Source organism: Bufo gargarizans, unplaced genomic scaffold (assembly GCF_014858855.1).
Source record: "Bufo gargarizans isolate SCDJY-AF-19 unplaced genomic scaffold, ASM1485885v1 original_scaffold_1791_pilon, whole genome shotgun sequence".
NCBI classification, from domain to species: Eukaryota; Metazoa; Chordata; class Amphibia; order Anura; family Bufonidae; genus Bufo; species Bufo gargarizans.
The window spans coordinates 140,732-163,337 of record NW_025334518.1 but is presented as its reverse complement, the minus strand read 5'-3'; the positions used below and the strand labels follow the sequence as shown (position 1 = coordinate 163,337).

The 22,606-nt window shown below is 46.7% G+C and overlaps 1 protein-coding gene across 1 annotated transcript in view; it reads left to right on the top strand.

Moving 5' to 3' along the window:
• LOC122923655 overlaps positions 1-22,242 on the top strand; it is a 129,756-nt gene extending 107,514 nt beyond the window's left edge. Inside the window, exons 11-15 of the mRNA XM_044274510.1 lie at positions 245-355; positions 4,417-4,508; positions 21,108-21,149; positions 21,751-21,815; positions 21,973-22,242. Of these exons, the coding sequence (XP_044130445.1) occupies positions 245-355; positions 4,417-4,508; positions 21,108-21,149; positions 21,751-21,810 (305 nt within the window). The 3' untranslated portion in view covers positions 21,811-21,815; positions 21,973-22,242. The remainder of the gene's footprint in view (positions 1-244; positions 356-4,416; positions 4,509-21,107; positions 21,150-21,750; positions 21,816-21,972) is intronic.
• Positions 22,243-22,606: the final 364 nt, after the last annotated feature.

Below are 22,606 nucleotides of genomic sequence, written 5' to 3'. Positions count from 1 at the left end.
TAGATTTCGAGGTGCAAGGAAGAATTCCCTTAAACTTGGGGCAATGATCCGTTGTGAAGCTCAGCTTCTGTGCCGCACGGTTACCAGAACGTAGTCGCCCTACTGCAGCCCGGTAAGCCCAGTCTTATGGAGACAGAAAGGGTTAATGTACTGGTGAACCTGCTGGGAGTACTTCTCCTAATACTATAGGTTGTCATGCTTTACGGGCTCCAGAAATAACCATGTTGACCTCTGACATTTCCAGTTGTTCCTCCTAAAAATGGCCTTAGTGGTGGTGAAATCGCCGGCATCGTCATCGGCATCCTCGCTGGGCTGACCATTATTGGGATCATCGTCTTCTTCATTGTGAAGAAAAGTACGGTATTTGTATGTTCTGTCTGTCCTTGTCCGTGTGCAGCGAATACGTGTTTTCTTCATCCACCCAAGAGATGTACTTCATGTAAATGTAGATATGAAGGCATCTCCTCTGTGCACCAGGAGCTCAGCCGTGTCCCCCTCCTCCTCCTCACTGTCCTATGTCTGGCTAGAAGACAACTGGCTGCAGCAGGAGCCTCCCGCCTGTGTGCAGTGTGACATAGATCCCTGAACCCATAACTAAACCCCCGCATCAGGAGGAGGGGAGAACCCTAATCCTCTCCCCGGCTCCTCCATGACCTTCACTTTTAGGATAAGAAGATCCATTAGATTGTTTGTGAATCTTCAGTTAATTTATAGGCAATCTGTCAGCAGAATCAACCCTATAAACACAGCTGAAATGCCTGGTGGGGCTGACCCTGCTGGAAATAAAGCCCACCTTTCTTCACCCCATCTGCTGCTGTGTTTAGGAGAAACATCTGCAGTAAGGGGGGGGGGGGGGGAGTAGCAACGCGTCCATCTTAGCTCCTCCTCTTTACTTTCTTGGACACTCAGCTCTCCTCCTGGATCCCTGGTGATAGAACGGTGGCGGGGAGTCTCCACGGGTGCACCGAGTTACTAAGCACTTAGGCCATATTAAAAACATTTCTCCTAAATGCAGCAACAGATGGAGGAAGAAAAGTGAAAAATCTGCAGCGTCAGCCCCACCCCATTAATAAAGATGATCCTGCTGACAGAGGCTCTGTACATCAATCACTTCTGGGTTCACATGCGTGTTACATGACCTCTGTCGTATGTGGGTGGCCACCTTCACATGGCTTGTAGATCTCCCAGGACCAACAAACTGAGGAGGAAACAAGGACAAAACAAGAAGAAACATCTTCTCTTATGGAGGGGGAGGGGAGGCGTAAGGGGAGCGGCTGATTGACAAGAGGAGAAAGCCGAGCTCCGATCCATGAGAAGATGGTGGACAAGGTTCTGAAGAAGATCTCCTATGAATATCCATATGGGTTACACTGTTCATACATGAAGTACAGCTCTGCATGTATGTGATCTGTGGTTACTGGTATTCTTCATCCTAGTAGATCCATATACTCTCTGTATACAGCTCTTCATCCTGGTAGATCCATATACTCTCTGTATACAGCTCCTCATTCCCGGTAGATCCATATACACTCTGTATACAGCTCCTCATTCCTGGTAGATCCATATACACTCTGTATACAGCTCCTCATTCCTGGTAGATCCATATACACTCTGTATACAGCTCCTCATTCCTTGTAGATCCATATACACTCTGTATACAGCTCCTCATTCCTGGTAGATCCATATACACTCTGTATACAGCTCCCCATTCCCGGTAGATCCATATACACTCTGTATACAGCTCCCCATTCCTAGTAGATCCATATACACTCTGTATACAGCTCCTCATTCCCAGTAGATACATATACACTCTGTATACAGCTCCTCATTCCTGGTAGATCCACATACACTCTGTATACAGCTCCTCATTCCTGGTAGATCCATATACACTCTGTATACAGCTCCCCATTCCTTGTAGATCCATATACACTCTGTATACAGCTCCTCATTCCTTGTAGATCCATATACACTCTGTATACAGCTCCCCATTCCTTGTAGATCCATATACACTCTGTATACAGCTCCCCATTCCTGGTAGATCCATATACACTCTGTATACAGCTCCCCATTCCTGGTAGATCCATATACACTCTGTATACAGCTCCCCATTCCTGGTGGATCCATATACACTCTGTATACAGCTCCTCATTCCTGGTAGATCCTTATACACTCTGTATACAGCTCCCCATTCCTGGTAGATCCACATACACTCTGTATACAGCTCCTCATTCCTTGTAGATCCATATACACTCTGTATACAGCTCCTCATTCCTTGTAGATCCATATACACTCTGTATACAGCTCCTCATTCCTGGTAGATCCATATACACTCTGTATACAGCTCCCCATTCCCGGTAGATCCATATACACTCTGTATACAGCTCCCCATTCCTAGTAGATCCATATACACTCTGTATACAGCTCCTCATTCCCAGTAGATACATATACACTCTGTATACAGCTCCTCATTCCTGGTAGATCCACATACACTCTGTATACAGCTCCTCATTCCTGGTAGATCCATATACACTCTGTATACAGCTCCCCATTCCTTGTAGATCCATATACACTCTGTATACAGCTCCTCATTCCTTGTAGATCCATATACACTCTGTATACAGCTCCTCATTCCTGTAGATCCATATACACTCTGTATATATCTCCTCATTCCTGGTAGATCCATATACACTCTGTATATATCTCCTCATTCCTGGTAGATCCATATACAGTCTGTATACAGCTCCTCATTCCCGGTAGATCCATATATACACTCTGTATACAGCTCCCCATTCCTTGTAGATCCATATACACTCTGTATACAGCTCCTCATTCCTGTAGATCCATATACACTCTGTATACAGCTCCTCATTCCTGGTAGATCCATATATACACTCTGTATACAGCTCCCCATTCCTTGTAGATCCATATACACTCTGTATATATCTCCTCATTCCTGGTAGATCCATATACAGTCTGTATACAGCTCCTCATTCCCGGTAGATCCATATATACACTCTGTATACAGCTCCTCATTCCAGTTAGATCCATATACACTCTGTATACAGCTCCCCATTCCTTGTAGATCCATATACACTCTGTATACAGCTCCTCATTCCTGTAGATCCATATACACTCTGTATATATCTCCTCATTCCTGGTAGATCCATATACAGTCTGTATACAGCTCCTCATTCCCGGTAGATCCATATACACTCTGTATACAGCTCCTCATTCCAGTTAGATCCATATACACTCTGTATACAGCTCCCCATTCCTGGTAGATCCATATACACTCTGTATACAGCTCCCCATTCCTTGTAGATCCATATACACTCTGTATACAGCTCCTTATTCCTGGTAGATCCATATACACTCTGTATACAGCTCCCCATTCCTTGTAGATCCATATACACTCTGTATACAGCTCCCCATTCCTTGTAGATCCATATGCACTCTGTATACAGCTCCTCATTCCTGGTAGATCCATATGCACTCTGTATACAGCTCCTCATTCCCAGTAGATCCATATACACTCTGTATACAGCTCCTCATTCCCAGTAGATCCATATACACTCTGTATACAGCTCCCCATTCCTTGTAGATCCATATATACTCTGTATACAGCTCCCCATTCCTTGTAGATCCATATATACTCTGTATACAGCTCTTCATTCCTGGTAGATCCATATGCACTCTGTATACAGCTCCTCATTCCCAGTAGATCCATATACACTCTGTATACAGCTCCTCATTCCTGGTAGATCCATATGCACTCTGTATACAGCTCCACATTCCTTGTAGATCCATATGCACTCTGTATATATCTCCTCATTCCTGGTAGATCCATATGCACTCTGTATATATCTCCTCATTCCTGGTAGATCCATATACAGTCTGTATACAGCTCCTCATTCCCGGTAGATCCATATATACACTCTGTATACAGCTCCTCATTCCAGTTAGATCCATATACACTCTGTATACAGCTCCCCATTCCTTGTAGATCCATATACACTCTGTATACAGCTCCTTATTCCTGGTAGATCCATATATACTCTGTATACAGCTCCCCATTCCTTGTAGATCCATATACACTCTGTATACAGCTCTTCATTCCTGGTAGATCCATATATACTCTGTATACAGCTCCCCATTCCTTGTAGATCCATATACACTCTGTATACAGCTCCCCATTCCCGGTAGATCCATATGCACTCTGTATACAGCTCCTCATTCCCAGTAGATCCATATACACTCTGTATACAGCTCCTCATTCCCAGTAGATCCATATACACTCTGTATACAGCTCCCCATTCCTTGTAGATCCATATATACTCTGTATACAGCTCCCCATTCCTTATAGATCCATATATACTCTATATACATCTATACATTTTTAGTTATTTTCCTGTTTAGGGTCGCATACTGGTGACGCTGCACGGAACATTTATGAAAATGCAGATTTCAGACCAGACCTCACCTACGAAACTAAACTGCCGGGAGCGATGGTAAGACTTGCACCCCGCTGAGATGACTTTCCTGTCCTTTTATTATAGGGTTGTCATTCAGGGGAAATATATGGCGGCCTCTCACTTCCCTACTGATATCAGCAGTTATTTATTGGCTTTAGGAGAAAGCTCCACAGTGATCTACCTGAAAGAGGAATCCTCTTCTCCACAGGCTTTCTTTCCACATTTAGGAGAGGATTCATAACGAAGAGAAGTCTCAGTCTTTCTTTTTTATGTTTTCTATTTATGACCCTTTCCCTGCTTTGGCTTCAAAAGCCCCACACATGGAAGCCTGTCCTACTATCAGGATGACACCGGGATGGCATAGAAGCTACACAGAGTTACCTGCTGAGGTTTTGAAGGGAGAAACCAGAGATTACAGAGGTTGAAGTCCTGGCAATTAGTTATAAGAGCAGAGTCAAGCCAAAAACATCCACACGGGATTACAGTTATGATATGTGTGGTTTGGGTCAGAGTTTCTCACTTAAGTTGTCTTGTTGTTATGCCAAAAAAAACCTAGGCATACTTGGTCTTCAGTGGGCAATGGAAATTAATTGGGTCAAGAATTTATGCAATGTGTCTGGTGCTGTTGAATAGGCTTTTCTTTTGTCCTGATCCTCCAGGATCTACTGATTACTCTGCTCCCAACCCTGCTTTCCTGAGGCCTCTTTCACACATCTGTGGTGACATTCATGTGCTACAATGAAGTTTGAAAGAGGTCTTTTACTTATACACTACGTGCAGAATTATTAGGCAAATGAGTATTTTGACCACATCCTCCTCTCTATGCATGTTGTCTTACTCCAAGCTGTATAGGCTCGAAAGCCTACTACCAATTAAGCATATTAGGAGATGTGCATCTCTGTAATGAGAAGGGGTGTGGTCTAATGACATCAACACCCTATATCAGGTGTGCATAATTATTAGGCAACTTCTTTTCCTTTGGCAAAATGGGTCAAAAGAAGGACTTGACAGGTTCAGAAAAGTCACAAATAGTGAGATATCTTGCAGAGGGATGCAGCACTCTTAAAATTGCAAAGCTTCTGAAGCGTGATCATCGAACAATCAAGCGGTTCATTCAAAATAGTCAACAGGGTCGCAAGAAGCGTGTGGAAAAACCAAGGCGCAAAATAACTGCCCATGAACTGAGAAAAGTCAAGCGTGCAGCTGCCAAGATGCCACTTGCCACCAGTTTGGCCATATTTCAGAGCTGCAACATCACTGGAGTGCCCAAAAGCACAAGGTGTGCAATACTCAGAGACATGGCCAAGGTAAGAAAGGCTGAAAGACGACCACCACTGAACAAGACACACAAGCTGAAACGTCAAGACTGGGCCAAGAAATATCTCAAGACTGATTTCTCTAAGGTTTTATGGACTGATGAAATGAGAGTGAGTCTTGATGGGCCAGATGGATGGGCCCGTGGCTGGATTGGTAAAGGGCAGAGAGCTCCAGTCCGACTCAGACGCCAGCAAGGTGGAGGTGGAGTACTGGTTTGGGCTGGTATCATCAAAGATGAGCTTGTGGGGCCTTTTCGGGTTGAGGATGGAGTCAAGCTCAACTCCCAGTCCTACTGCCAGTTTCTGGAAGACACCTTCTTCAAGCAGTGGTACAGGAAGAAGTCTGCATCCTTCAAGAAAAACATGATTTTCATGCAGGACAATGCTCCATCACACGCGTCCAAGTACTCCACAGCGTGGCTGGCAAGAAAGGGTATAAAAGAAGAAAATCTAATGACATGGCCTCCTTGTTCACCCGATCTGAACCCCATTGAGAACCTGTGGTCCATCATCAAATGTGAGATTTACAAGGAGGGAAAACAGTCCACCTCTCTGAACAGTGTCTGGGAGGCTGTGGTTGCTGCTGCACGCAATGTGGATGGTGAACAGATCAAAACACTGACAGAATCCATGGATGGCGGCTTCTGAGTGTCCTTGCAAAGAAAGGTGGCTATATTGGGCACTGATTTGTTTTTGTTTTGTTTTTGAATGTCAGAAATGTATATTTGTGAATCTTGAGATGTTATATTGGTTTCACTGGTAAAAATAAATAATTGAAATGGGTATATATTTGTTTTTTGTTAAGTTGCCTAATAATTATGCACAGTAATAGTCACCTGCACACACAGATATCCCCCTAAAATAGCTAAAACTAAAAACAAACTAAAAACTACTTCCAAAAATATTCAGCTTTGATATTAATGAGGTTTTTGGGTTCATTGAGAACATGGTTGTTGTTCAATAATAAAATTAATCCTCAAAAATACAACTTGCCTAATAATTCTGCACTCCCTGTAGTTATATAAGGCCTCTTACGTAACCTCCCCTTCAGAATGGTCCATGCATGTGTCCACCTTCTTCTCTAGAATAGTCCATGTATGTGCAACTTCTTCTCCAAAATAGTCCATATATATGTCCACCTTTTCCTCCAGAATAGTCCATGTATGTGTCCACTTTCCCCTCTAGAATGGTCTATATATGTGTCCACCTTTTCCTTTGGAATAGTCCATGTATGTGTCCACCTTCTCCTCCAGAATAGTACATGTATGTGTTCACCTTCTCCTCCAGAATAGTTCATATTACAGTTACATAGATGTTAAGGTTGGAAAAAGACAAAAGTCCATCAAGTCCAACCTGTAATCCTGCTATATCAATCCACAGAACAATTCCCTGGATCAATGTCCATCTTCCTTTTAAAATGGGGTTGGGCCAAAGGCAAAGGATGTGTGGCACAAGGTTTCTACACGTTGTCAGAAGCACCAATGTTATTGTGAGATATAATGTCATCTAGACCTTTTCTGAAGCATCTCCTGTATTTGCTGTGAGCGGCTCCTGCGGCTATTCCAGGGATTCACCGCTCTTACTGTAAAGAATGTTTCTCGCCTCTTATGACTGAATCTTTTTTTCTCCAGGCGCAGGGAGTGGCCCCTTGTTCTTTGAGGAACTTTAACACAGAATAGCTTCTCTCGATATTTTTTGCATGGTCTTGTATTAGGCTTTTTTCAAGGCTATATAAATGCCGTTCTTTTACTCTTTGCTCCTGGCTGAGATCTTCCAGGCCCTTTATCAGTTTGGTTGCTATCTTTTGCACTTTTTCTGACACCGGGGCTTCCTTTTTATGGACTGGTGCCCAGAACTGAACCGCATATTCCAGATGAGGCCATACCAAAGCTTTGTATAGCGGCAATATTACATCCCTGTCCCGCAAGTCCATGCCTTAGAGGCAGCTGACTGGCATTGCATGCTGGTATTTAGTCTATGATCTACTAATAGTCCCAGATCCTTCTCAGCCAGTGACTCTCCCAGTGTTACTCCCCCAGGGCATATGCTGCATGCAGATTGTTACCCCCCCAGGTGTAGATGTAAAGCAGCACTCCGATTTAGTATCAATGTCATTATGTGACAATCGCTGCTCCCGGTCTATGTCCTGAAGTGCAGCACTCAACCCGGGGAAATTTGTCTTTTTAAATGTAAGGGTGTAATTTATCAAACTGGTGTAAAGGAGAACTGGCGTAGTTGCCCATTGCAACCAATCAGATTCCACCTTTCATTTTGGACAGCTACTTTGGATAATGAAAGGAGGAATCTGATTGGTTGCTATGGGCGACTAAGCCAGTTCTACTCTACACCAGTTTGATAAATGCCCTTTAAGTGTTTTTGCCCTACCGACCCCAGTCAGTTTTTTACAGTTTGGTTGGAATATAATTATATTGTGGTCATTGTCACCGAGGTTTTCATGGACAGTGACATTTCCCTCAAGCTCTGCATTGTTAGAAATTACTAGATCCAGAAGAGCATCGCCTCTAGGAGGATCTTCTACAAACTGTCCCATGAAATGACCCTGCAGAAAGCTGAGACATTTTCTCGCTTTTGCAGCAGAGGCGGAATCATGTTCCCAATTTTTTAAATTGTTTGTTAAAAGTTAAAATCTCCCATTATCATCACTGTGTCGCCTGCGCCACCCGCTCCATTTGCGCTTACAGTTGATATTCTATCTCCTCAGTTATATTGGGGGGTCTATAGATCCCACCAAGAATTGTTGTCATTATTTTCTTCCCTCTGTAATTCCACCCACAAGGTTTCAACATCCTCACAACCTTCATCCACAATTGTCTCCATCACACTTACAGTACATGCATATCACTCGCAGCATACAGACATACACCACCACCTCTGCGGTCAGCCCTATCGGACATATACCACCACCTCTGCGGTCAGCCCTATCGGACATACACCACCTCTGCTGTCATCCCTATCAGACATTCACCACCACCTCTGTGGTCAGCCCTATAGGACATACACCACCACCTCTGCAGTCAGACCTATCGGACATACACCACCACCTCTGCAGTCAGCCCTATCGGACATACACCACCACCTCTGCAGTCAGCCCTATCGGACATACACCACCTCTGCGGTCATCCCTATCGGACATACACCACCTCTGCGGTCATCCCTATCGGACATTCACCACCTCTGCGGTCATCCCTATCGGACATACACCACCTCTGCGGTCATCCCTATCAGACATTCACCACCACCTCTGTGGTCATCCCTATCGGACATTCACCACCACCTCTGCGATCAGCCCTATCGGACATATACCACCTCTGCGGTCATCCCTATCGGACATACACCACCTCTGCGGTCATCCCTATCGGACATACACCACCACCTCTGCGATCAGCCCTATCGGACATATACCACCACCTCTGCAGTCATCCCTATCGGACATACACCACCTCTGCGGTCATCCCTATCGGACATTCACCACCATCTCTGCGGTCATCCCTATCGGACATACACTACCACCTCTGCTGTCATCCCTATCGGACATTTACCACCACCTCTGCAGTCATCCCTATCGGACATACACCACCTCTGCGGTCATCCCTATCGGACATTCACCACCATCTCTCCGGTCATCCCTATCGGACATACACCACCATCTCTGCTGTCATCCCTATCGGACATTTACCACCACCTCTGCGGTCAGCCCTATCGGACATACACTACCTCTGCGGTCAACCCTATCGGACATACACCACCCCTGCGGTCATCCCTATCGAACATTCACCACCACCTCTGCGAACAGCTTTATCGGATATACACCACCACCTCTGCGGTCAGCCCTATCGGACATACACCACTACTGCGGTCAGCCCTATCAGACATACACCACCTCTGCGGTCATCCCTATCGGACATTTATCACCACCTCTGTGGTCAGCCCTATCGGACATACACCACCACCTCTGCGATCAGCCCTATCGGACATACACTACCACCTCTGAGATCAGCCCTATCGGACATACACCACCTCTGCGGTCAGCCCTATCGGACATACACCACTACTGCGGTCAGCCCTATCGGACATACACCACCTCTGCGGTCATCCCAATCGGACATTTATCACCACCTCTGCGGTCAGCCCTATCGGACATACACCACCACCTCTGAGATCAGCCCTATCGGACATACACCACCTCTGCGGTCATCCCTATCAGACATTCACCACCACCTCTGTGGTCATCCCTATCGGACATTCACCACCACTTCTGCGATCAGCCCTATCGGACATACACCACCTCTGCGGTCATCCCTATCGGACATACACCACCTCTGCGGTCATCCCTATCGGACATACACCACCTCTGCGGTCATCCCTATCGGACATACACTACCTCTGCGGTCAACCCTATCGGACATACACCACCTCTGCGGTCATCCATATCGAACATTCACCACGACCTCTGCGAACAGCTTTATCAGATATACACCACCACCTCTGCGGTCGGCCCTATCGGACATACACCACTACTGCGGTCAGCCCTATCGGACATACACCACCTCTGCGGTCATCCCTATCGGACATTTACCACCACCTCTGCGGTCAGCCCTATCGGACATACACCACCACCTCTGCGATCAGCCCTATCAGACATACACTACCACCTCTGAGATCAGCCCTATCGGACATACACCACCTCTGCGGTCATCCCTATTGTACATTCACCACCACCTCTGGGGACAGGTCTATCGGACATACACCGCCATCTCTGTGATCAGCCCTATTGGACATACACCACCTCTGCGGTCATCCCTATCGGACATTCACCACCACCTCTGAGGTCAGCCCTATCAGACATACACCACCTACTCTGCGGACATACACCACCGCCTCTGCGGTCAGAGGTTTCTAAAGAGTGTAAATCCTTGAAGATTTGCAGTCTAATCATGATAAGAGGCCAGCCTTGTCTCAGCAATACCAACTACATCAATATGCTTCTCCAGTACCAAGGCCTTGAGCTCTCCCATTTTTGAAACATAGAATGTGTCGGCAGATAAGAACCATTTTGCCCATTTAGTCTGCCCAATATACTGAATACTATGGATAGCCCCTGGCCCTATCTTATATGAAGGATGGCCTTATGCCTATCCCATGCATGCTTAAACTCCTTCACTGTATTTGCAGCTACCACTTCTGCAGGAAGGCTATTCCATGCATCCATGCCCGGGGATCTCACTGCACTTACTATTATACCCAGGCGCTGCTCCGTTCTCCTGCTATGCCCTCCGGTCTCTCCGCTCACTAAGTTATAGTAGGCGGAGTCTGCCCTTGTTCTTCTGTAGCGCTGGCCAATCGCATTGCAGAGCTCACAGCCTGGGAGAAAATAACCTCCCAGGCTGAGAGCTCTGTGCAGAGATTGGCCAGCGCTAGAGCAGAACAAGGGCAGACTACGCCTACCATAACTTAGTGACTGAAATCTCCGCCTACCATAACTTAGTGAGAGGAGATACCGGAGGGCATAGCAGGAGAACGGAGCGGTGCCCAGGGATAATAGTAAGTGCAGTGAGATCCCCGGGCGCCGCTCTCCATGTCTGTATACTTAGTTCACATTGTAATTGTTGCGGAGCTTCAAGGTATACCCTCAATATCTTCACTTAAATCCCCTTGTAGCTGAAGAAGCAGGTCAATATCCAAGAGAAAATTTCCCAAGTGACTGGACGACACACAGTTTGGGAGTCACTGACTTTACTAGGCATGCGCACCTGGATTCAAACCCCCAACAGCCTCATTTACATACAATACATAGATTACTATGGTACAAGGAAAGGTGGGGTCAGACAATAGCAAGGGCTGATGGGAGGTTGAGGGGGGACACTGCAGCTAGTTTAAACTGGTCTCCCAGTGTCCCTGAGACAACACCCTGCTGGGGAAACAATGGGACAGGAAAAGGGGGGAGGGGAAGAGGTACAGACAAGAAAGACATTCGATAAGTGGCGTTTTTTGCCACAATGCTCCCCAAGAACCAAGCCGGCATACACAGTCTGATCCCAACGGATCGGCTTGGGGATGTCCGGAGGAGCACTCACAGATCACATTTCAAGTTCAGTTTGTCTGGATAACCCGTCAGCGTTGCCATTTTGCTTCCCAGGGCGGTAGTGGATGGTAAAGTCAAATGGCTGCAGCGCCAAACTCCAGCGCAGAGCCTGGCATTGTCTCCTGACACCCTGTTCAGCCACACCAATGGGTTGTGATCTGTGAGTAAGGAAAAGGGTTGTCCATACAAATAGGGCTGCAGCTTTTTAAGGGCCCACACCACGGCCAGGCATTATTTTTCTATGGCGGCGTAGCTTACTGTAACGGACCGTTTCAGCAGACAAGGGGTTAAAATCCGTTTAGGCGATATGCCCCTTTCTGAGAGACAAGCACAGCTACTGCAGAACACCAAACTCCCAAACTGGATACAAAATAGCACTCCAAACTGGAACCTTGCGAATAACTGCTAGCAGACGAACAGGAAAAGCATACAATCAGCTTACACTCCTGGCAATCAGTCTCTAACAGCATACAGGGAATCCCCCCAATAACGAGACAAGGCTCCGTGTTGAGGGTCAAGCAGTAGTCTGACTGTACTTCAAGTACAGCCTCTTTTATTCATAAAAAACAAACATAGTACTGCCCACAGGGTTTTGAAATCCAACCAATCAATATCTTACAACACACACAATGCAAGTACAGCAATCAATCGTTCACGCCCCCTAGAGGACCAGAAGGGAGACTGCGACACAGAACAGATACAACACATCCCCACAATGCATCATGGTTTCCTCCTCTCTGTCCTGGAGACAACCGAAGAGCAATCCAATTATCTCTCAGGACAAAGGGAAATCGCCAATACACATGTGGAGACAACAGGACAGACATCACCATTTAAACACACAATGGGACAATGGCACAATGGGACAATGGAACACACCCAGCATTTTCCTCCCCTCTGTCTAGCCACCCAACTGTCTCCCAAGCTGACAAGTTACACAAACATATATACGCTTGGTTCTTTAAAGTGGTATACCCATATGCCCTAACATCATACGTGCAGGAATTACCGTATATAGTGGCTGGGTTTGCCACAGGGCCATAATTCCGAGGCAAGAGGCTTTTAAACAGGCCTCCCCAAAACCCAATGGCGAGGTTGGTTTCGCCACACTTACTTCCCGGGGTAAAAGTTTTCTGCTTAAGTAAGCCACTGGATGCTCTCCGCCATCTTCTCCGACTTGGCTCAGTACTGCCCCCAATCCAAACATAGAAGCGTCTGTGTGGACGAGAAAGCGTTTAGTTGGATCAGGGGCGGCGAGTACAGGTGCATTCACAAGAGCCGTATTTAGTTGCTGGAATGCCTGCTCACACTCTGGGGTCCAGACTACTATCTTAGGAAGATTCTTGCGGGTCAAGTCGGTTAGGGGTTTGGCCAGGGTACTGTAGTTGGGTACAAATTTACGGTAGTATCCTGCGGTACCTAGGAATGCCAGTACTTGAGTTTTGGTACGAGGGGTTGGCCATTTGGCTACAGCCTCTACCTTAGCCGGTTCGGGTTTTTGTTGGCCGCTCCCTACCTGGTGTCCTAGGTATTGGACTTCTGCCATCCCTATATGGCACTTACTGGATTTCAGAGTTAGTCCTGCCTCCCTAATACGGTCTAGTACGGCTCCTATGTGGGTCAGGTGTTCAGTCCAGGAGTGGCTGAAGATCGCTATATCATCTAGATAGGCGCAAGCGTACTTCTGAAACCCATTCAATAGCCGATCCACCATCCTCTGAAAAGTAGCCGGAGCGTTTTTCCCGAATGGCATGACCTTAAACTGGTACAGGCCAAACGGGGTGACAAACGCCGACTTAGGGATGGCGTCTTTGGCTAGGGGAATCTGCCAATACCCCTTACAAAGATCTATTGTGGCGAGGTATTGGCCCCTGGCCATTTTGTGCAGGAGCTCGTCTATCCAGGGCATAGGATAGGCATCTGATACGGCTTATCATTAAGCCACCGGTAGTCTACGCAGAAGCGGGTAGTCCCATCCCGCTTCGGCACCAGAACTACTGGGGAGGCCCAAGGGCTTTCAGAGTGTTCTATGACTCCTAGTTGTAGCATTTCTTCAATTTCCTTGCGCATATTATCCTTTACGGATTCAGGTATGCAGTAAGGAGGTTGGCGGAGAGGGGTCTGCCCTGTTGTTTCTACTCTGTGGGTGGCTAACGGGGTGTACCCGGGGAGATTAGAAAAAGTGGTTCCTTTTTCCCTTATTAGACTATGAGCCTGCGCCCTTTCCTGGGGACTCAGCCGTTCACCTAACTGAACCTCTTCCAGGTCCTCTTTCTGGTTCTCTTTCTCTAGGAGGTCTGGGAGAGGTAAATTTTCAAAGTCCTCTGCGGCAGAGGCGCAAATAGCGGTCACCTCTTCTATGCGCTCGTAGTAGGGCTTCAGCATGTTCACATGGAGCATGCGTCTGCCCCCTGCTCCAGCGCATGGGCCGATCACATAGGTGGTATCACAGATTTGCTCCACCACCTTGTATGGGCCCTGCCAGGAGGCCTGCAGCTTGTCATTAGGGACTGGCCGTAGGATTAACACCTTCTGCCCGACCTGAAAGCTGCGGTCCCTGGACCCCTTATCATACCATCTGCGCTGTCGTTGTTGGGCCGATTGGAGGTTAGTACGTACCACCTGGGTCAGAGCCTCCAAGCGTTCCCTAAACTCCAGCACGTATGGGACAATAGGGGTACCATTCGTAGTTACCCCTCCCTCCCAGTGTTCTCTGATAAGGTCTAAGGGACCCCTCACTCTCCTCCCGAACGATAATTCAAAAGGAGAGAATCCCGTGGATTCTTGGGGTACTTCCCTATAGGCAAAGAGCAACTGGGGCAAAAACCGTTCCCAGTCTTTTCGAAGGTCTATGAACGTGCTGATCATCTGTTTAAGTGTTCCGTTAAACCGTTCACAGAGCCGTTGGTCTGGGGGTGGTAGGCAGAGTTTAAGATCGGTTTCACCCCATACACTTTCCAGAGTTGGTGGCGACCTCTGCAGTGAATTGGGTGCCCCTATCCGACATAATCTCCCGGGGAAATCCCATACGGGAGAATATTCGCATAAGGGCATCGGCTATAGTCTCTGCATGTACATTGGTCAACGCCACTGCCTCTGAGTATCTAGTGGCGTAGTCCACTACGGTCAAGATGTATTTATTGCCGGAGGTACTGGGTTTCGCTAAGGGTCCTATTATGTCTACTGCTACCCGACTGAAGGGTTCTTCAATTATGGGCAGGGATCTGAGTTTGGCTTTATAGCGATCCCCTCTCTTCCCTACCCTCTGGCAGGTATCGCACGTTTGACAGTATTGTCTAATATCCTTTGAAATACCTGGCCAGAAGAAGTTCTGCGTCAGCCGATGTTTCGTTCGGCTGATTCCTAAATGTCCTGATAATGGTATATTGTGCGCGATGCGCAGCAACTCTTGTCTATACTTTCGGGGTACCACTAACTGCTTAGTGGGCACGGGTATGGACCCTGCTACTACCATCTCTGCATAGTGGTATATAAGACCTTTGTCCCAAGCATATCTCTCTCCCTCCAACCCTCCTTGGTCTTTGTTTATCCTATCTTTATATACCTGCAGGGAGGGATCTAGGGCCACCTCACTGCCAAATTCCAGGGGGGCATCCCAGGGGAGAATAGGAGGGGTGTGTGGCATATTGTTTACCTGAGCCTCAGAGTGATTGGATGGAGCCGTGGTGCGTGCTTGCTGCCGGGTAACAACCGGGTAGGCCTCTTGGATAGTTGATTGAGGGACAAAAGCAGAGGTGAGCTCCCCCAAGTTGTTGCCCATAATAACATCAGCGGGCAAATCCTGCATAACTCACACCTCCACGTTTCCATGCCCTGCCCCCCAATTCAAATGCACCTTGGCAGTGGGAACTTTGTAAATTGCTCCCCCTGCCACCCGTACAGCTACACAGTCTCCGGTGAGGGTGTGCTTAGGCACCAAATGATTTTGGACCAGGGTTAACATGGCCCCAGAGTCACGTAATGCTTGTATACTCTTCTCCTCCATGTGTACCACCTAGCGGTGCCCCTGGCGGTTGTCAGAGGCGGCTTGTATGGGGTTTACCTCGTGTAGGATCCCCAGAGGCTCTTCTATTGAGGTGACTGTGGATGTTGGGAGCACAGATTCTCTTTGGCAGCAGTGTACTGCAGCCCGATTGGGGGGAGGAGGACCCTGGTGGTTCCAGTTCTGGCAAGGTCAGTTACGTGGGCAGTCTCTCTGGATGTGCCCCTGTTGGTTGCAGGTGTGGCAGCGGATCGGTGGTCGGGTATTGTACCTAGGAGGGTACTGGTTGTGGCTCGCAGCTGGTCGTGGGTGAGCCAAGGTAGTCACTGCTGGCAGACGGGTGGTAGATCCATACGTGGTCCGGTGTGGTGTGCGTTGGTCTCGGCTGGTGTCTTGGAACTCGTCAGCTAGCTTGGCTGCCTCTGGTAGGGTACAGGGTTTGCGATCTCGTACCCAATTTTGCAGTTCTGTGGTTAGTCCATTAAAAAACTGCTCCATTACAATAAACTGGAACATCTCTTCCATAGTGGTGACCCGTGTCGCTTCCATCCACCCCTTGGCGGCTCGTTGTAGTCGGTGTGCCCATTCAGTGTGTGAGTCTTTTGTTTGTTTCTTGATATCCCGGAATTTGAGTCGGTATGCCTCAGAGGTAATGGCATACCGTGCTAGGAAGGCTTGTTTGACTTTGTGATAATTCCTGATGTCTTTGTCTGGGACGGTTCGGTATGCCTCTGCGGCGCGGCCTGACAATCTACCTGCCAGCAGGGGTACTTGGTCGGTACTTGGTCGGCTGGGCTGATGTCGTGTAGCTGGCACAACCTTTCGAAATCCTGTAGGTATTTGTCAATATCACTTTCTCCTTCTGTGTAATTTTTAAAAGCTTGGTAGGGAATCTTAGCTTTTCCCTGGGTAGTGCTGGTGGGTGCTGGGGCTCCTTCCCCAATTCGCTGAATAGCGTTTTGCTTAGCTACAATGTACTCGTGTACGTCTGCTATCAGTCTTTCTAGTGTCTCCACGGAGGGGGTGTTTGGGTAAAAAGCTAACCTGCTATTGAGCTCTCTTGGAAATTCCGTTGGCTCTGTCTTCTGTGAAGTTGCCGCAGTGGTCGTTCTGTCCCCCTCCATGAGTTCGGCCACAAGAGTAGTTTTGTTGCTGGCTTTTCTTCCCCTTGCTTCCAATAATTGCTTTAACTTAGTTCGTTTCAATGTTGCATAATTCGTCTCCATTCACCGTTCGTTCGAATGACTGCACATATTCTTGAACTCCGGTATATCCGAATGGCTGTTTCAAGAAACTGCTACTTTGCTGTGCTGCAAGGCTTGTATCCCACCACTGCCACCAATTGTTGCGGAGCTTCAAGGTATACCCTCAATATCTTCACTTAAATACCCTTGTAGCTGAAGAAGCAGGTCAATATCCAAGAGACAATTTCCCCAGTAACTGGATGACACACAGTTTGGGAGTCAACTGACTTTACTAGGCATGCGCACCTGGATTCAAAGCTCCAACAGCCTCATTTACAAACAATACATAGATTACTATGGTACAAGGAAAGGTGGGGCCAGACAATAGCAAGGGCTGATGGGAGGTTGAGGGGGGAGGGGAAGAGGTACAGACAAGCAAGACATTCGATAAGTGGCGATGTTTGCCACAGTAATATTCAGTGAAAGGTCCTCTTTAAAGTTGTCATCAAATGTTACACTTTTATAAAATGTATTTTTTATGATCATTTTTTTTCCTTCTTTAGAGTTAGTTTGTATCTGACAGATCTCCTTATCTACTTTTCTAATCCTCCCCCCCCCCAATATATTCTGACCCCTCTCTAACTTGTCTATCTCCATATTTATAGCCATATCCTCGTCCCTAGTTTAAATGCATTGTCACCCCAGCCAGAATTCTCTCCCCCAACACAGCAGCTCCCCTAACATTGAGATGCAAATTATCTGCGGAAAACAGTTTGTAACTCAGTGAAAAGTGGTCTAGGAACCCAATCCCTTCTGCTCTACACCAAGATTTAAGCCATGCATTTAACTCCCTAAGCTCCAGCTGACGGCCCTGTGTAGAGTATAGCACCGGCAGGATTCTAGAGAACACTACCTTGGAGGTCCTTCCCTTCAGTTTGGAACCTAGTTCTTTAAAATTATTCTTAAGGACCTTTCACCTACCATTTATTTTGTCATTGATACCAACATGCACCACGACAGCTGGGTCAACTCCAGCCCCTCCCAGTAGTTTATCCACCCGTTCCACCACATGCCGAACCCTGGCACCAGGGAGACAGCAAAACATTCTGTTGAAGTGGTCTTGATTCTATCCGTCTTCCTGATTATAGAATCCCCTATAACCACTAACTGTCTAGGTCTACCTGCACCACCATCCCTCCGACTACTAGCTGGACTGTTCTCTCAACTATTATGGACTACTGTATCCGCTAAGGCTGCCATTTCTGAAACTGACACCCTTGTATCATCACCCAAGTTGGCAATTTTGCTTACAAGCACAGAAACATGATTGGCCTTCCTCTTCTGGGATCCCTTTCTTCTCCCTCTAAACACATTTACCCAGCTTCTTGCTTGTTCCTGTTGATCCACCACCTGATCTCCATCTTCCATATCTACCCCACTAACTGCTTGCTCAGTGAGCAGCATGCTCTTCTCAAGATTGTCAGTTCCTTTCAGTGTTGTATTTTGCTCTTCCAGATCTCTAACACAAGCTTACAGATGGGCAACATGCTCAACCTGGAACACCCGCTCCGGCCGTGCATCCATATGGCAAACTGTGCACTGAAGGAAACCTCCAATGTTGCTAGCCATTATCCCAGTTATAAAAAAAACTAAAGATGAAAAAAGGAGATTACTTACAGGCTATCTGTGGCTAGTCTTTAGCTCCTTGACTTTAAATCTGGTTCTTTAACTCCTCTTATTCACAAGCCCAATATATTGGTCCACCTTCTTCCCCAGAATAGTCCATGTAAGTGCCCACCTTCTCCCCCCAGAATAGTCCATGTATGTGCCCACCTCTCCTCCAGAATAGTCCATGTATGTGTCCACCTTCTCCTCCAGAATAGTTCATGTACAGGGAGTGCAGAATTATTAGGCAAGTTGTATTTTTGAGGATTAATTTTATTATTGAACAACAACCATGTTCTCAATGAACCCAAAAAACTCATTAATATCAAAGCTGAATATTTTTGGAAGTAGTTTTTAGTTTGTTTTTAGTTTTAGCTATTTTAGGGGGATATCTGTGTGTGCAGGTGACTATTACTGTGCATAATTATTAGGCAACTTAACAAAAAACAAATATATACCCATTTCAATTATTTATTTTTACCAGTGAAACCAATATAACATCTCAACATTCACAAATATACATTTCTGACATTCAAAAACAAAACAAAAACAAATCAGTGCCCAATATAGCCACCTTTCTTTGCAAGGACACTCAGAAGCCGCCATCCATGGATTCTGTCAGTGTTTTGATCTGTTCACCATCAACATTGCGTGCAGCAGCAACCACAGCCTCCCAGACACTGTTCAGAGAGGTGTACTGTTTTCCCTCCTTGTAAATCTCACATTTGATGATGGACCACAGGTTCTCAATGGGGTTCAGATCAGGTGAACAAGGAGGCCATGTCATTAGATTTTCTTCTTTTATACCCTTTCTTGCCAGCCACGCTGTGGAGTACTTGGACGCGTGTGATGGAGCATTGTCCTGCATGAAAATCATGTTTTTCTTGAAGGATGCAGACTTCTTCCTGTACCACTGCTTGAAGAAGGTGTCTTCCAGAAACTGGCAGTAGGACTGGGAGTTGAGCTTGACTCCATCCTCAACTCGAAAAGGCCCCACAAGCTCATCTTTGATGATACCAGCCCAAACCAGTACTCCACCTCCACCTTGCTGGCGTCTGAGTCGGACTGGAGCTCTCTGCCCTTTACCACTCCAGCCACGGGCCCATCCATCTGGCCCATCAAGACTCACTCTCATTTCATCAGTCCATAAAACCTTAGAAAAATCAGTCTTGAGATATTTCTTGGCCCAGTCTTGACGTTTCAGCTTGTGTGTCTTGTTCAGTGGTGGTCGTCTTCCAGCCTTTCTTACCTTGGCCATGTCTCTGAGTATTGCACACCTTGTGCTTTTGGGCACTCCAGTGATGTTGCAGCTCTGAAATATGGCCAAACTGGTGGCAAGTGGCATCTTGGCAGCTGCACGCTTGACTTTTCTCAGTTCATGGGCAGTTATTTTGCGCCTTGGTTTTTCCACACGCTTCTTGCGACCCTGTTGACTATTTTGAATGAAACGCTTGATTGTTCGATGATCACGCTTCAGAAGCTTTGCAATTTTAAGAGTGCTGCATCCCTCTGCAAGATATCTCACTATTTGTGACTTTTCTGAGCCTGTCAAGTGCTTCTTTTGACCCATTTTGCCAAAGGAAAGGAAGTTGCCTAATAATTATGCACACCTGATATAGGGTGTTGATGTCATTAGACCACACCCCTTCTCATTACAGAGATGCACATCACCTAATATGCTTAATTGGTAGTAGGCTTTCGAGCCTATACAGCTTGGAGTAAGACAACATGCATAAAGAGGAGGATGTGGTCAAAATACTCATTTGCCTAATAATTCTGCACTCCCTGTATGTGCCCACCTTCTCCTCCAGAATAGTCCATGTATATGTTCAACATCTCCCCCAGAATAGTCCATGTATGTGTCCACCGTCTCCTCCAGAATAGTCCATGTATGTGCCCACCTTCTCCTCCAGAATATTCCATGTATGTGTTCACCTTCTCCTCCAGAATAGTCCATGTATGTGACCACCTCTCCTCCAGAATAGTCCATGTATGTGTCCACCTTCTCCTCCAGAATAGTCCATGTATGTGTCCACCTTCTCCTCCAGAATAGTCCATGTATGTGTCCACCTTCTCCTCCAGAATAGTCCATGTATATGTTCACCATCTCCCCCAGAATAGTCCATGTATGTGTCCACCGTCTCTTCCAGAATAGTCCATGTATGTGTTCACCTTCTCCTCCAGAATAATCCATGTATGTGTCCACCTTCTCTACCAGAATAGTCCATGTATGTGTTCACCTTCTCCTCCAGAATAGTCCATGTTTATGTCCACCTTCTCCCCCAGTCATCATTATCATCAGATTCTGACCTTTGTCCCAAATTACTTTACACAGAAACCTGCAAGTTCTTCTTGTTTTGACAGGTCACTCCAGCAACACAAAAGAAGGAAGAATCTAATTATCAGGTAATCGACTTATCTCTTCATTAAAAGGAAAACTCTTGCCTGATTTTCCTCTTCTAAAGCACTATTGCATCAGTATGCCTTGTATAGCGTGTCCAGCCTAGCTTTATGTAGAGAAGGTCCTTTTATAGCATGCTCTGTGCTGTAATTACCAGTGATGGTTGTCTGGCGCAGCAACTCAGGTGAATAGTCATGCAGACAATGCCCCTCCTGGTGTGACTGATGCTCCTCAGGCTGGGGAACCTGCTCCCCAGCCAGCAGCGGCAGCATCCTGTGCATGTGCGGTGAGATGCACTGGTCTCTGATTCATCTCTGCACACGCTCCACATGTTGCAGGCGGACTGGGAAGTGTTGGACCCTGGGTGGCGGGAGGACTAGTCAGGTGATATTTTTATTCTATTTATTTTTCCACCATTCTGAGGCTTTTCTGAGTAATTTTGGGCAGATAGCCCCTTTTAAATTTATGGCAGAAGGCGGAGTCCCAAGAGCAGAATCCAGATTTACTTCCCTATTATTGGTCATTACAGCAGGGCTGATAAGAGCGTCATATAAATGTCTGACTTCTCCTTCCCTCTCCTTACCGCTTCTCTTTGGTCCTAAACAGGAACTCATGCCTCATAATGAAGCAGTGTACCACAATGTGCTGCCCGGCCCCCGACGATGAGTGCGGTAATAACTCTGCTGTCAGTCTCTATTCCCTGCATGTTCTACAGTGTAATGTGTGTGATGCCGATCCCTGTGTAATGTTATGTAACTGGAGAATCCACCTCCTAATCGCTGAGGAATGCGGCAAAAATTCAACCCCAGTATTTTTCCTTTTTTGTAGTTTTTGAACACCTTAAAGAAGATCTCCAGCAAAACACAACTGTTCATCGCTGCAGCCCCCACCTGATGGCGCTCTGCACTCTCTTCTGAGACAGTCATGCTACTGGACACTGCTAATCGTTGGCTTGCATGGTGCTAAAGATCTCAGCTTGTTATGGGCAGACTCCATAGTAGTGTGATGTGAAGCCCCCCTGTTATGTGTCTTATTAAATCCTGGAGGCTGGCTGTTCTTTCACCAGACTTCTAACATTCAGCATGGCGCGTGTCTGTCTTCTTGTGCTCTCCACTGTACAACAGCATTGGGATGTTAGAGAATTCAGGGTGTGCAGGGTCTCCACACCATCACCTTCCTGCAGTTCAGCTCCCTGGAGCCACCTCTGAGGAGGACGCTGCGATTACCCTGCCCTCTGTATGATGATAAGTCTAGAATCCATCATAAGATCTTCTACACAAGGCTCTGTCCCCATGGCATCCTAAATAGACTTGTAGGCCCCATTACACCAATGGGCACCAAAAGAGTGGTTTGGTCTCCATTCATCAGAATTCAGAAGGGTTTCTAGCCACATTTGCACCCACCCAACGAGAAACGCAGATGAATAGTCTCTGTAGTCACAAATAGAGTTGAGCGAACCCAA